This window comes from Lygodium microphyllum, chromosome 9 (genome assembly GCF_053477565.2).
Source record: "Lygodium microphyllum isolate KBCC chromosome 9, Lygodium_microphyllum_v1.1.10, whole genome shotgun sequence".
Classification (NCBI taxonomy): Eukaryota; Viridiplantae; Streptophyta; class Polypodiopsida; order Schizaeales; family Lygodiaceae; genus Lygodium; species Lygodium microphyllum.
Window position 1 is genome coordinate 156,115,430 of NC_141143.1, and position 15,074 is coordinate 156,130,503.

The 15,074-nt window shown below is 42.2% G+C and overlaps 1 protein-coding gene across 2 annotated transcripts in view; it reads left to right on the plus strand.

The window, feature by feature from the left end:
* LOC148031760 (sec23/sec24 transport family protein) overlaps positions 1–15,074 on the plus strand; it is a 151,395-nt gene that overhangs the window by 23,908 nt on the left and 112,413 nt on the right. For both annotated transcript variants that reach the window (XM_087685415.1, XM_087685414.1), the window contains exon 3: positions 9,896–9,949. In XM_087685415.1, the coding sequence (XP_087541541.1) occupies positions 9,896–9,949 (54 nt within the window). The remainder of the gene's footprint in view (positions 1–9,895; positions 9,950–15,074) is intronic.

Here is a 15,074-nt window from a genome sequence, read left to right on the forward strand (position 1 = left end):
ATCCTCTATTGCGACAACCACAATGCGATTGCACTAGCTGGTAACCCTATCATTACACTTGGGACATGGCATGTTGGAGTACATTTTCATTTCACCAGAGAGCAAGTTAAGCTAGGCACCATTCACTTAGGGTTTGTACCTTCATAAGACAATTTTGTAGACATTGATCAAGGTGGTCAATTGGTCCGTGTCATAGTAGTTACTACCCAGGATCAGTGTGGGTGCTTTCTCCCCTACTTATCTAGATTGATAGGAAGAGGGTGCTTTCCTTTGCTCTCTCTTCCAGTTTGAGAGGGAGCGGCTTTCTTCTCTTATTGGTGACAAGGTGCTGATTATAGATTTTGATTTAGACATTATGTATATTGTACTTTGTATCTTCATTTGCATCATCAGGATGACTATGATTTTAAAAGGGTGCTTGGGCAAGTGAACAATGTTCCTGCGAGGGCACTGTCCAAGTGACATCGTTGCATAGCATTTTGCAGGAGCGTGATCACACTGTGAAGATATGCTAGGGTTTGCACAGAGGAAACACAGCATGCACAACAAAGACCGAAACATAGACTTAGAGAGAGAGACAAGCAAAACTCAAACCCTATACACAAAATGCAAAACGCAAACGCAAAACTCAAATCTCAAACACAGAGACAAACATAGAGAGAAGAAACTCTGAAGTGAACGAATGTTGTAAATGAACGTAAGAGTGTATAGAATGGCCAAGGGCAGAGCAATGGACTGTGGGAGAGTGACGTCCACCGGAGATGGATCCCAAGAACTGCGATCACTAGTTGGAGTATAGAAGATGAGAAAAACACCAAATGATGATCACCAGGGAGTGAGGAGATTGAGACAACAATAAGGATGATGCTAGGAGCAGAGGGTGGTAGTAGGAAGCTGTAAATGCAGCAATAGAGCTGGCGCTTGGAGGAGGAAGACCACAACTAGCTGTCGCATTCAAAGGGGAGGGCCAAATGCAAGCTCTAGAAGGTTGCTTGGAGGAGTGGAGGGCTGCCACTTGATGCCTGGGATTGTAGAGTCCAAATGCAAGCAGTAGGAAGTGTTGAGAAACTGCTTCTTTAGTTTACACACTTTAACTAGGATTTTGCACTAATAGCCCTAAAAAGGGTTGGTGTCCATATTTTGGTCATTTCATCAGTGGGCGCACACTTAGTGATGCGTCACCCTAGATAGCTTATGCCTATAAATAGACAGTCACTTCATTCATTCTTACTCTACTTTAGTCATTCTTTACCCCTCTTCCTTGGTCACTTTGACACTCTTTTCTCCTCTCCATTGCTACCCATACCTCTACTAGAGGACATCACATTTCGTTTTCACTCTTCCTCTTCTCCTTCAAGCATCTTGTTCCATCACTTAGGTCTTGTGTTTGGAGCTCTCCCAGCTTGTGTTGTCATTTTCTCCAGCATTGGCATCAACTTCTTTCATGGAGGCTCTCTCTAGATTTACGTTTTGCTATCTGGAGGCCTTCTTGTTTGACGTTTCCTCCTGTAGCTTGGTGTTAGCAGTCTTCACTTTGGCGATAGCACCCACACCTTGATGTCAATTCCTCTTCTTCCAGGTGTCATGACTTTTTTGCGTTTGACTGTTTGCAAGGCTTTTTCCACCCTGGTAACCATCCTTGGCATTAATGGTCAACATTTGGGCTGATCTCTCCCTGCATTTGACAACTTTGGGATTTGTGTTTTGCTGCCCAGGCTCACTCCCTAGTATTTGAGGATTGTGGTTTGCTCCCTCAACAGCTGGCGATCATCTTCTTCATATCCGATGGCATTAGGGGACTATAGTTCGCTCCATCAACTACTATCCTTCACCTTTTAGTGATTACTTCGATAGCCCACTAGTTGGAGGATTTGTTTCGCTCCCTTCACTATGTAGATTCCCACGGGTGTTACCGGCTGATTCAGAGAAGACAATGCAATCATCATCTGAGCTTTGGCTTCGTTGTATCAGCTTTTCTTCTCATAGCATGATTTAGTATATCATCCTTGTGCTCTTGTGTTTTTGAGTTTCTCTTCTCTCTCAGTGTTTGCCATACACACTTTGTGTTTCTCCTAGAAAACCCTATTGTCTCTTTGCATTGTCGCATATTTTGACATGGTATAAGAGTGCTAGAGCTCAGAGACCTAAAGACCCTATTTATCAAGTAAGGCAAAGACAAGTTGTAGGTGCAACAGCATCTACTGATTTCCCCCTTCACTTCTGCTACATCAACAAGAGATAGAGATACCCTTCTCTTCCTCTCCCATCTATCCTCCCTTTTCCTAGTTGATACCCTCGTGCTATGACTTCTTCATAGGCAGATGGACAGACCACTGGGTGCTTCTCTTCCAGCTTCATTGGAATCCTCACCAATACTTGCCAACATGGATCTTTGCTCCCTACACTACTGGAGTATATGCGTCTACCCTCAGGTACTCGTTTGGCCACCTCTCCCTTGTAGGCCATAGAGTTTATTTTGCATTGGCTTTTATATTTTTATGCTCAAGGCAATAAGATGCATCTGATGTGTACTAAGTTCTCTCGTGCAAAAGGAGGATCGTTTGGCAGCTTGCTTTGGTGACAACACCCACCCTGGCGTTAGTTTTTGTCCCTCTAGGCGTCATCATTTTTTGCATTTGACTGTCTATGAGGCTTCTTCCACCTTGGTGACCATCCTTGGCGTCAGTTTTGTTAGCATCTGGGCTGATCTCTCCTTGTGTTTGATAGCTCTGATACACTCTGGGATTTGCATTTTGCTACTAGGATCCCTCCTCGGCATCTAAGGACCGCGGTTCTCTCCCTTTACAGTTGGTGATCGTCTTCTTCATCTCCGACAATATTAGAGAACTGCGGTTGGCTTCCTTGACAACAGTCCTTTACCTTTCAGTGATTGCGTCGATAGCTCACTACCTAGAGGATAGCGCTTCACTGCCTTCACTGTGCAGATTCCCATAGGTGTTGCCATCTGATTCAGAGGAGACAATGGAATCATCTTCTGAGCTTCGGCTCCACTGTATCAAATTTTCTTCTCATAGCACGTTTCAGTGTATCATCACTGTATTATTCTTGTGTTTTTGAATTTCTCTTCTCTCTCAATGTTTGTCGTGCATACTCTGTGTTTCTCCTTGCAAAACCTACTCTCTCTTTGCAGTGTCGTATATTTTGATAGGAGGGTTGGCGATGATGGGGATGTCGAAGGCAGCCAAGTGTGGGGCACCAGATAGTGGGCACCAACAATGGATGAAGATGTCAAGCATTGGAGGAGCTGTGGAAGGAGTGGTAGTAGTTGTGAACTGTAGATCACCACGTTGGTGAAGTTTGATGGCTAAAATCTGTATAAAAAGAATGAGGCTGAATGGTGGGTAGCTTGTCTGTTTATAGATGTTGAAGGGTGCCCCAAAAAATTAAGGTTTTGGGGGACCATTGAAACTCTCTTGAAGCACACACCACTTTTACTTTTTACATTAATTAAGCATGTCTTGGGAGTGTTTAAAGATGCTAATTAGTTGTAAAGTGTGTTTTAACTCAACATCTCCTCTCAAGCCCAAAATTGAGTCTGAAAGGGAAGGCTTGCAATGTGCATGGTGGTTGCCCATTGGTCTACCAAGACTACAGATGTCACAAGGACGTGAAAATTTGATGCTTTGCTTATGTTTAATTGACATTTGATTAAAGGATTAATCAAATGTGCAATTAAAATATGCACATGTGTTGCACATGTGAGGTGCAAGCTACTTTTTCACAGTTGAAGGCCGAAGGACCCTGTGAAAAAGATGGGTGTCAAAGGCAAAAAGTTGTAACAAGTTACAGTTGTTAGATTCTAGGTGAATTTTGGTGTCAGTTTGCCCCTAGGACCATTAATTGGCCATTAAGTGTCAGTGGTGACACTATAGCGACTAGGCATTAATTAATGGATTAATGCTCGTCCAAGGGTCAATTAATGCATGGGACCACTTTGGGTTGCAAATGGCCTAGCCAATTAATTTTTGGATGGGCAAGGTCGATTTTTTGGGTATGGATTAAGGGTTGAATTAATTTTCATTAATTAAATGGCTAGAAATTGCTGAAAATGGATTAAGAAAGTTGCCACTTGGCAAAACTTTCCCATGCAAGTGGAGGAAAGGTTAAATAGGGCTGAAGGGAGAGGGAAATCTCGTTTTTTCATTTTGGAGCTGTTGGTAAGAGGTGTTGGACTGTTGCTGCCAGCTTTTGGAGCCATTTCTCAGCCATTGGAGATCATTTTGGTGATGGAGATTGCATATTTTTGACCTTGGGAAGCTGGCAATTGTTGCTAATACACTTTCTCCTAAAGATCACAGTCTCTGATGCTCCTATTGTTGTCGGTGCATCCGTTTGGGGCTAGTACAGCAGGGCAGCAGCTGATTTTGATCAGTTCTTCGCGACAAATCTCAAAATTTTCTCTCTCTACAGCATTCTCTCATCTCCTTCAACCTATGCTCAACCATTCTCAGCAATTCTTAGCTATTCGGAGGAGATCTCAGCCATTTTTGGTGGGCTGATCTGTACTTTCTGCAGTAAACCCTAATTTACAGCAGAAATTAGGGTTTAGCAGCCACCTTGGGATCCGTGCCAGAGATTGAAGGCTCAAGGGACTGAAATCAGCTGATAATTGAAGATTATCAAGGATTTCAGGAGCCAGCCCATCCCAAATTGATTTGGGACAGCATTTGGCCAGCCAAGGGTCAAATTGGAGAAGAAGTCTTGGGTGAATAAAGGGCCAAATGACCCAAAAGGCTTGCTGGTCATTTATGACAGCAAGAGCAATTGGTTAGCAGGAGGAGATCGAAGAATCTCAAGTTGTACTCCTTCCAATTGAATGAAGCTAAAGAAATACTGCAAGGGGCGCCAATTTTGGGGCCAACAGGGAGTCTACTGTCCAAGAATGTTATGGTAAAGTGTGTATTTCATTTTATGTGCATTTATTTATTGTTGTAATTAACTCTTAAATCAGGTTATCACCACCCTATCCAAGAAGGAAGGCTGGTTTCAACAGAGGTGATGATTATCTTACCAAGGCAGTCCAAATAGTCACCCTAGAGAGGACAGGGCATCGGACAAAGAATGCTCATCGGTTGCGCAGTGGCCTACGAAGCCCTATAAAGACAGATGCAACCACATTGAACTTTTGTTTTTGTTTTTGTTTATTTGTTTTTCTTGGGTTGAAAGTTAATTTTATGGGTGGCGGTCGATCAACAGTGGCCGAGAAGATGAGAGGAGGAATGGTACACTCAACACATCACAAACTAGTATAATCTTACTCAACCACTGGGGGATGTCGATGACGAGGGAAAGGTGATAAAGGATCATGTGAAGAAGGATAGTGGTGTAATATGCCATGGGAATAGCTTAGGATCTATCCAATGGTGCTTTGCACAATGGGATGCATAGTATGCTACATGTTGAAGAATGCTCATGTAGTTGGTGTCACTTGGACAGTGTCCCTTGTGGAAAAATTGTTCACTTGTCCAAGTGTCCTAGTTGAGTGATGATGAAATCATACAACGCATTAGAGAAGGCGCAACAGGGGGGGAAAGGCTAATGTCGAAGACAAGTGCTGAAACTTGTACAATACTAAGAAGAGTAGGAACCTCCTATTAACTTGTACGTCGATCCAAAGAAGGAAGAGGAGCTTGATGATATTAGTCTTCGTGTGGTGCTGAGAACCATGTGGATGAAGATGATGAAGCATCCCTACTAGAAGAGTAATGATAGAAGGGACCACCATGATGGCATCAAGAGAGATATTGCATGATGCACTGCAAGAGGGGAGGCCTCCATGTTGGTAGAAGAGCAAGACTCCAAGTAGATGGAACCATGAAAGGAATGGCGTGCAACTCCTGTCTCAAGTGCAGGAAGGACTGGTGTAAATCTGCATGTGAGCCCTACGTTGAAATACAAAAGCCCTACAAAAGAGAGCATAATCTGCAAGCATAGAAGTGAGTAATGAGATGCTCCAAAAAAGTAAAATTGAAAATAAAGGAAAGCAAAGCTAAGTGCAATGCAATGGGTATGTAAATATGTAGAAGAAGTCTAAAAGGACAAAGGGTAAGTGTGTAGTCACCATTGCGTATGGCGAGGTGGGGAAGTGATCCTAGAAGGTACAGTGGATACCCTAGGAATGCATACGTAAAGTGCAATAGGTGAGTCACTAGCAAACAAATCAACTAATCCTTTAGGGGTGGTAAAAGATATAGGCTATTGAGGCTGTCCATGTGGCACATGTCCAATAGCCATTGGGGCAGATGGAGTAGACGGTGCAACAATGGGAGATATAGCCCCACTAAACTAGCCGGCTGAAGTGGAAGTAGTTGTAGAAGTGTGTTGTGGTTTTCTAGTTGGAACAACTTGGGCCTTGGTATGACAATCCTTGTCCACATGGCCTGATTTCTGGCAGTGGATGCAAACCTGTTTTTCTCAGGGATTTTCTGCCAAAGGGGTCGTGTTTCTTTAGTTTCGTTTGAGGAAGGGATGTGACCCTTGTTTTGGCTTGCCTTCCCATCTTGTGAGTTTTTGCCTTTGTTGGTTTTCTCTCCCAAATAAAGAGGCAACCAACCCTTGTCCCTCTGAATGGATGTGCATGGAGGACTTCTTGTGGATTTGATCGTGTAGCCTTGCATAACGCAAGAATTCACACTTAAACTCATAGGAGGTCGACAATCTAGGTAATGAGATAATGTGCTGGATAAAATGGCAGTATTTGTCGGGCAACTTGTTTAAGAAGAATGTGACTTGATCATCATTTGACTTCGGGGAGCTAGTAGTGGCAAACTCGGCGAGTAATTGCTGATATTTGGCCAACTTGACTTTTAGATCATCCTGTTCTTTAGTGAAAAACTCTTGAAGTTCAGAATCGAGATTGATACCTAGAGTGTGGTCTTGTGCCACAAAGGGGTTAATGAGATGACTCTTAATGCTTAGATGCGAGGGGAAAATGCTGTAATTGAGATTGGAACTCAAGAAGCAACCTATGCATTAACTCAACATTGGCCGTGGCATTGCGGGTTCTCCATTGACGGATGAAAGGCCCAAAGTAAACCTGCCCTCTGAGAAAAGCCCTTGGCAACAAGCTGTGCCTATGCTTGTCTAAGGTCCCATTTGCAAGATACTTGGCTTTGAAGACCCACTTCATGCCAATCACTTTCCGCTTCTTTAGATGAGGAACCAAGTGCCGAGTCTGGTTTTTCTCGCTTAAATATAGCTCAACATGCATAGCACTACCAACATCCGTGCAAGAGCCTTATGAATTGTAGTAGGCTCTTGATTTTGAAGAATTTGAGATATAAGAGCATAGTTTACTGTGGCATTGAGTACCATACTTTGTTGTCTCAAGTTCTTTGTTTCACTTTATTTTCTTTGCTGAATTAAATAGTGTGTGTGCTGTAAGTTTATGCTCACTGCCCTATAGATCAGATCTACAGGTCAATTTTCCTTATTAGAGGATGATATTGTTTCCAAGTTCATGGACAGCTTGCAACTAACATTTCAGTTGATATGGAGGCACAATGGTGAGACTCTTTGGAGTGGGCCATGGAGTTGCCTACTCCCTTTGAGAAGCGCAAGAAGATGGGCCAATCTAACGAATCTACAACTGCTAAAACCAAAGAGAAGGGCAAGTCCACGTGTAGTGGGGCATATACTTCCATGAAGACAAATGCTACTTGCAAATCATGCATTCCAAATCGACAAACTGTGCACAAGGAAGTTTCACACACCTCTTAGGAAGAGCGCAAGTTGGCTTGTAGGTTTCTGTGAAGGACCCACTAAAGACCCCTCAAAATTGGTAGTGCCTATATTGTCAATGCATGTTCTATTTTTTCTTCTTCCGTGGTGCTACCAATTATTCCCAATCAGTCATTATCTTTCCATCCTTGAGCCATATCTTCTTCAATCTTCATCTATCAATGTAGCAATCATCTTTAGCCTATAAATAGGATGTCACTTCATTCATTCTTTTCCACCACCACCATCCACTTTAGTCATTCTTCACCCCTCTTCTTCTGTCACTCCGACACTCTTTTCTCTCCATTCCATTGCTGCCCATACCCCTATTGGAGGATATCACAGTTCATGGTCACCCTTTTCCTTCAGGCGCTTTGTTTCCATCATCAGGACTTGCGTTTGGAGCTCTTCCAGCCTAGCATCAACATCTGCAACATAGATGTTAGCGTTCCATCACCCTAGCATTAGTCTCCATCAATTGGTGTCATCTTGCAGTTTGCTTTTGCTGCATCCATAGGCTTTCCATGAGTAGGCATTAGCTCCCATTAGTCTGGCGTCTTCCTATGATTCGTGTTTTGCATCTAGAGGCCTTCCCTTAGCTTGATGCCGTTATCTGCTACATTGGTGTGAGCTTCTTCCTCATCAGGTGTCACTCTGGATTTGCATTTGCCCTTCTAGAGGGCTTCCCCTTGCCTAGTGTCACCTCCTATGGTCTGGCGTCAACATGCTTGTACTTGGAGGCCATACTTGGCATTAGTTGTTAGCATTTGGGCTGTTCTTGCTTTGCGTTTGCAGCTCATCTCCCCTAGGAATTTGCATTTTGGAGCCAGATGACTCTTCCATCATCTGGTGTCATCCTATTCCTCTTGGTGTCAGCATCTGGACTGTCCTCATCTGTGTTTGGCAGCTCATACATCTCTGGCATTTGCATTTTGCAGCTAGGCCATCTTTTTGGCATCTAAGGACTGCGGTTTACTCCCTCGATAGTTGGTGATCATCTTCCTCATCTTAAACGTCATCAGAGGACTGCTCTTTGCTCGCTTTAGATTCCCTGTAGGTGCTGCTGGGTGATTCAAACAGGACAGTGCAGTCATCTTTTGAGCTTCGGCTCCGCTGTAACAACTTTCCTTCATAGCATGGTTTAGTGCATCATCACCGTGTTCTTGTGTTTCTGAGTTTTTTCTTCTCTCTTAGTGTTTGTTGTACACACTTTGTGTTTCTCCCCATAAACCCTATTGTCTCTTTTGTCTCTTAGTCATTTTTTCAACAGGGGTATGTCAACTGCAACATTCATCAAGGTGCAGGATTGAGTGGAAAGTGCACTACATTTTTGCAGTGGATAGTGGTGGATATTTTTTTGTGCCATGGGAACCACCATCTATAGCCTGCAACAAGGTGTTGCATTAGTATTGTGGTTATGTAAACTCTTTGTTCATGGTGCTTTGCAATAAATGGCTTATTACAACATGATACTTTCTATTGCCATTCAAAACCTAGAGTCATTGAATGAGACCTTGCAAAGTACTTTGAGCCAGAGTAGTTGGTGTTCAATAGTTTCAAGTTGGATACTTAGAAATACCCTTGGTGTTTGCCAAAATTCTACAACCTATTCAAGAAAATAAGGTATATCAAAGCTCTATCCAAGCTCTAGGATAGAGACAGGTGGTTTAGTTTTTGCAAGCTTGTACAATGTTGATTGTGCATTGGTCAAAACATAAATTTGAGAATAGATTTTATGCTGGATGGAAAAGAAAAACCTAATACAATTTGTCAATCTTGTAAAAATAGTTGTATTAGAGAATAGTTAGGCCTACACTTAGTAGTGTGGCAAGCATGGAGTAGCATAAATCCATGTGGCTAGTAGTTAGGAAAAACAAAACTTGTGAATCTCTCTTAAACTACGAACATGCCATTTACTGCCACACATGAACATTGGCTGAAGTCTAGAAATAATCTCAAGTTATGGTAATCTCTTTGTTTTTATGCATCGTTTTGTTTGTTCGTACAAGCACCTCTACTTGAGAGCATAGTTAGTTCTGCTGTGTGGTGCAGTTTCTATTATTGTTAAATGAAAACGAAACATGGAAGTTCATATTTATGGAGAAGTTCTAATCTGTTGAGTGTTCCTGTCCATGTCTTGTCATGTTTTTGACAGCTTCAGAAGAGTTTCTTGAGCTTGTCAAAAGTGCACTTCTTGCAGCATTAGAAGGTGTGTTTATTCAGCTTACAAACTTTTCCCTGATTCAAAGTACTCTTTGTACAGGAAGATAATCTATTGTGTACAATGGTTTGCTTATTGTTCTTTGATGGTTTAAATGAATTGTGTTGACGTGATAACATATTATGTTGATGATTCTAGGAAATAAATTTTTCTTGAGAACAACATAAAAAGGGATAATGAAATGTAGCATCCAAAATAATTGTTGTGGTCTATTAGTGAGGTGGATGCTGGATTACAGAAGGACAACAAATAGTTGGAGAGAAGAGTTGCAATGAGGGAGGGGTTTAATAGAGAGCATGCTGTTTGTTGTTTTTAATATCTTTGGTTGACCATATGGTACAATGTCATGGCTCTTTGGAGGGAGGGAAGGGATCTGCATTAGCAGTGGCTTTTTATCAGCATTCTTGGTGACCGGATCACATTGTTTTTTCATTTGAAAAGTCAGTCATATTTGAGAGAGAGAGAGAGAGAGAGAGAGAGAGAGAGAGGTATTTTACGAAAAAAAAGAGAGTGAGAGGTATTAATGTCTACAAAAGGCCAAATCAGCCTATGAGACAGTAGACAGTAATAGATACATCTGAAGTTCAAAGAACCATCATGTATCCCAAATAGAATAAAGAAACCATATCCTAAAAGGAAATATCTAACTAAAAAACGACAAATAACTAGAAACACTAAAACACACACACACACACACACACACACACACATAGAGCCATCCTGTATCTTGTATTCTTGTACTTTTTTTCGTAATTAATATAGTTACCTTTCACGAGAGAGAGAGAGAGAGAGAGAGAGAGAGAGGGGGGGGGGGGGTGGGTGACCCTGCTCTTTCCATCCCAGCATCCTGCCTCTTCCACCTTGCTTGCTGTCTATGTTTGTGAGCCTTTCTGTGGATCGGAATGAGGCTACTAGAATGGTCCCCAAGCCCATAATGAAATGCAGTAAACACACTGATGGTCTGATGCACGTGTCAGCCACATGGTTGTCACAAATGGCTTAGATGTTCTCTTATACTTAAGCTACAAGCTAGTGTCATGTATCAGAGGAGAAAGATTGGGAGCGTGTGTTGGAATTTGTTAACCCCTTACTTTGAGAATATGTGGAACATTGTCATGACGATGTGAATTTTTAATTGAAGGCCCTTTGCCAAATCCATTAAACACATTAGCCATCGAAATGCTTTCCAAACAAATACTTAAGTTGGGACACTTAAATTGTGCACATGTGAGGTGCAGATGTGAGATTAAATGTTTGTCACGGTGACAAATAATCCTAGCCTTTGTAGTGGGGGTTATTGGTAGAAGCTGTGAAAAATGGACAGGTGCTAGTGGGATGTCTAAGTTAGATCTTGGCCAAGGACATTTAATTTCCCCTTGGAAATGACTTTTGGTGGCATGGGGATTAGAGATTTAAATGATTTAATGTTTTGGACTAAGGTTTGTGTAAAGTTTCAAGACTTTCAAGTTCAAAGAGGCTAGGATTTAAAATTGAGGTTGGGGCAGCCTTTAATGTCATTTTGATGAGAGTAGGGCCAAAGAACTAGGCAACTCGTTTTTGCAAGTGTATATTCCATGTTGGGCTATTTTCTCCCATTCTGGGTTGTTTGGGGCAGATTTGAGAGGGGAGAACTCAGTTGTTGTGAGTCGGGAGACAACTGCTGAAGCTTTGGGACAGCAGGGAAACCTGGTCTGGAGTAGATTTTGGGGCTGTAAGTAGTAGGATACCCTATAAACAAGGTCATTGATAGTTGGTGGTATTAGAAATTAGGGTTTTAGACAGTATTAAAACCCTAGAAACCAGCAGATGACTTGACTTTCTCTCTCTTAAATAGGAGAGGATTGCTGTTACAGCACTTTCTTGGCATCAGATTGAAGGTTTCTCCCCCCTTTTCTGTCTTTCTCCCTCATCTCAGCAAATCTGAAGATATTCAGCACTGTTTTTCTGAATTCAGACCCAATTACTGCTGTAATTAGGGTTTCACAGCCACCTCAAAGTGGATGTCCATTAAATAGAAGCCCAAAGATCAGAGCAGTTGTTGCAATTGAAGCAATTACAGCAGATGTGATAGAGATTGTACATCCACATTGGCATCAGCCCGTATGCAAGTGTTCTCCATTCAATTTGTGCCAGCATTGTGTTAGAATCAAGGGGAAAATTGGATCCTGATGCTGCTGGTCATTGGCGACATTCCAAAGTATTGGAATTTGTAGAGAGTTCAGTCTACATCTCAATGTACCGCAAATTCATAGCAATACAAGTTAAAGAAAAACCAGAAGGGGCGTCAATTTTGGGACCAATTGGGTGTTGGCTGTCCAAGATTTTTGTGATAAAGTTTTATTTCAGATTTGTGAATCTATTTGCTTGCTGTAATAAGTGTTAAATCAGGTTATCTACCACCCTATCTGAGAAGGAAGATTGGTTTCAAGCACAACTATAATACCATGCAAGGCTTTGACAAAGAGGATGTTTTGGATACACGCGGACACCAAGAAGCTGTTGAAATCGTTTGTCTTTTTTCATGACAAGTGCTTTATCTTCTTTTACATTGCCTCTATTCCATTGCGCTCATGGATTCAGCAGTGGTTGCACGCTATCATGCAACAATAATATATAGTTGATTCGCATGGTGTGAAGGAGACCCATGGCCGATATTTAGAAAATTTTAAAACAAGCATTTTCTATCTCAGTGGAGGTTGAAGGTTGCTTGATTGTGTATCAGCTTGTTTTCGTAGATGCTATGATTGCAATTGGAAAGGTTATGATTTCCCTACCATGTATGCCAAGAATAGGAATTGACTTTGCATGCTTTGGGATACTACTGGTAGGTGCCCAAATGGGCTGTGGATTAATTCCATGGGTATGCATCCGTTGAAGTTCATGTTGAAAGAGGTGCACAAGGTTTTATCATCTGGTCTAGAAATCATTGTGTAATCACTTCTATATTTGAACATTAGCTAGACAGTAATAGTTCCGGGTGTGTTTGCTGGCTATTGTTTTTCTCGTGGATAGTTGATATTGTTGCTAGAAACCCATTGGATGTAGCCATGACTCATGTTTCTTAACTGTTTTGACTTCACAACCATAGTAAAGCATATTCTTAGCATAAACCATGGCTAAAACTGTCAATGGCATTTACTATGAAACAAGATGTAAACCATTGAAAACTGAGCATAAATTGATCACTTGTTGATTGGAGGACTGATCACAAACTGCAGTAAATGTGACCCCAAATTGATCACAAACTGATTGTTAAAATCGATCAACAATCTATTGAAAAAGTGATGTAAAACTGGTCCCAAAAGTGATCATAAATGGTTCTCAAACTGATAAAAAACTCAGCTGAAATTGATCGGAATTTGATCCCAAAACTGAGGCAAAAGTTCATGCCCAACTGATCATGAACTGATGCAAAAGTATAGTTTCAGTGCACCTAGGTGAGGCTAATACTCATCTGCATATATCTCTAATGACTAGTACACTGAGTAGTAACCTCATGGCAGACATATTGTTAGCATAGTACCTTGGATGCATGCTGAATACATTCGAGATCCATTACATACGAGAGCTGTCCAAAATTGGAGTGGAAGTGCTACCTTCCCCTTGAGCATCAGACAATGCTTGACTCCCACTCTGCTCAACTTGACTAAGCCCGAAATAAAGTCGGCTCTAATTGAAAGGGGTCTAGGTAAAGTTGCAACAACAGAGGATGGTCTGCCAAGTCATCCTCTTCCATCCATTTTACATCCATTGGTGAAACAATGTTGGAGCTTCACCAAGAAGCATATGGAAATTTTACCTCTAACTTTACTTGCCTTGAAACCTCCTCTAGGTTGTAAGTCTTTCTTCCCATTAACCATTGTGATGCTTTATACTTTCACTTTGTTGCAATTTCAACTTAACTCCTATGCAACATTGGATCCAGTTGACTAGCCCCTTGTGTGTACTTGTGTGAAGGAAACTGCTAGGGTTTGCACTGAGGATACACAGAGTGTACGACCACGATAGAAACACAAAAGAGACAGACAAAGACACGGACACAGAGGGCAAAACTCAAACCCTAAACGCAAAACTCAAAAACTCAAACCCTAAACGCAAAATTCAAAACTCAAACAGAAAAACTCAAACACAAACAGAAGAAGGGAGAGAGAACACAACTTTGAAGTGAATGAATGCTGTAAATGAATGTGAGAGTGTATAGTGTGCTCAAGGGCAGAGCAATGTCGGAGTGTGACGTCCACGGAAGACGGATCCCAAGTCTGTGACCACCAGTCGGAGTTTAGGAGTGCTGAATAGTGAATGGCAGCAGGCTGGTCACCAAAACGCAGTAGTCTGGAGGCTGGAAACTGGTAAACGCAGCAGTGCACCACCGATCGGAGGCTAGAAATTGTGCACAGTTTGCTGTAAACAGCAGATTGAAACAATGTCTGAAACTGTTAGGGCTTGCAATGCTAAAAACGCAGGCTGGCTGACCCTGGAGATGATGGACAGCAGGCTGAACAACAGTTTGGGATAGTCTGGAGCAGTCGCCTACAACAATGGATAGTTTGAAGATAATGTGGCTGTAGTCGATGATGGCTGGACAGCATATGGAGGCGGGCTACAAGCTGGAAATTGGGCGCCAATAGTAGCAGAGGATGTGTGGGTTGGTGTAACCCGCAAACAAGAATGATGGCTGAATGGGGGCAGCCTCTCTATTTATAGATGTGGAAGGGCGCCCGAAAATTAGGGTTTCCACTAAACTTTCTCGAACCGCTCCTCGTTTTAGGGTTTCCACTGAACTCTCTCGAACCGCTCCCCGGTTTAGGGTTCTACTCTAAAAGAGCATTTTTAGTGTATTTTGGGGTTGTTTAAGAGGCTAATCAGTAAGTAATGCATATTTTAGCTCAACACGCTCTCTTAGGCCCAAAATTGAGCTGAAAGGTTAGACCAACCATTGTGATGTTTATGTACCCCAAGGTGTCCCACCCCAAAGTAGCCAAGGCATCGAACAAAGGGTGCACGTTGGCTGCCGAGTGGCCTACCGAGACTACAGAGGCGATGTTTATATTGCCAAGGGAATCCAAGTAGTTACCCCAAAGAGGACAGGGTATCAGACAAAGGGTGCACGTCG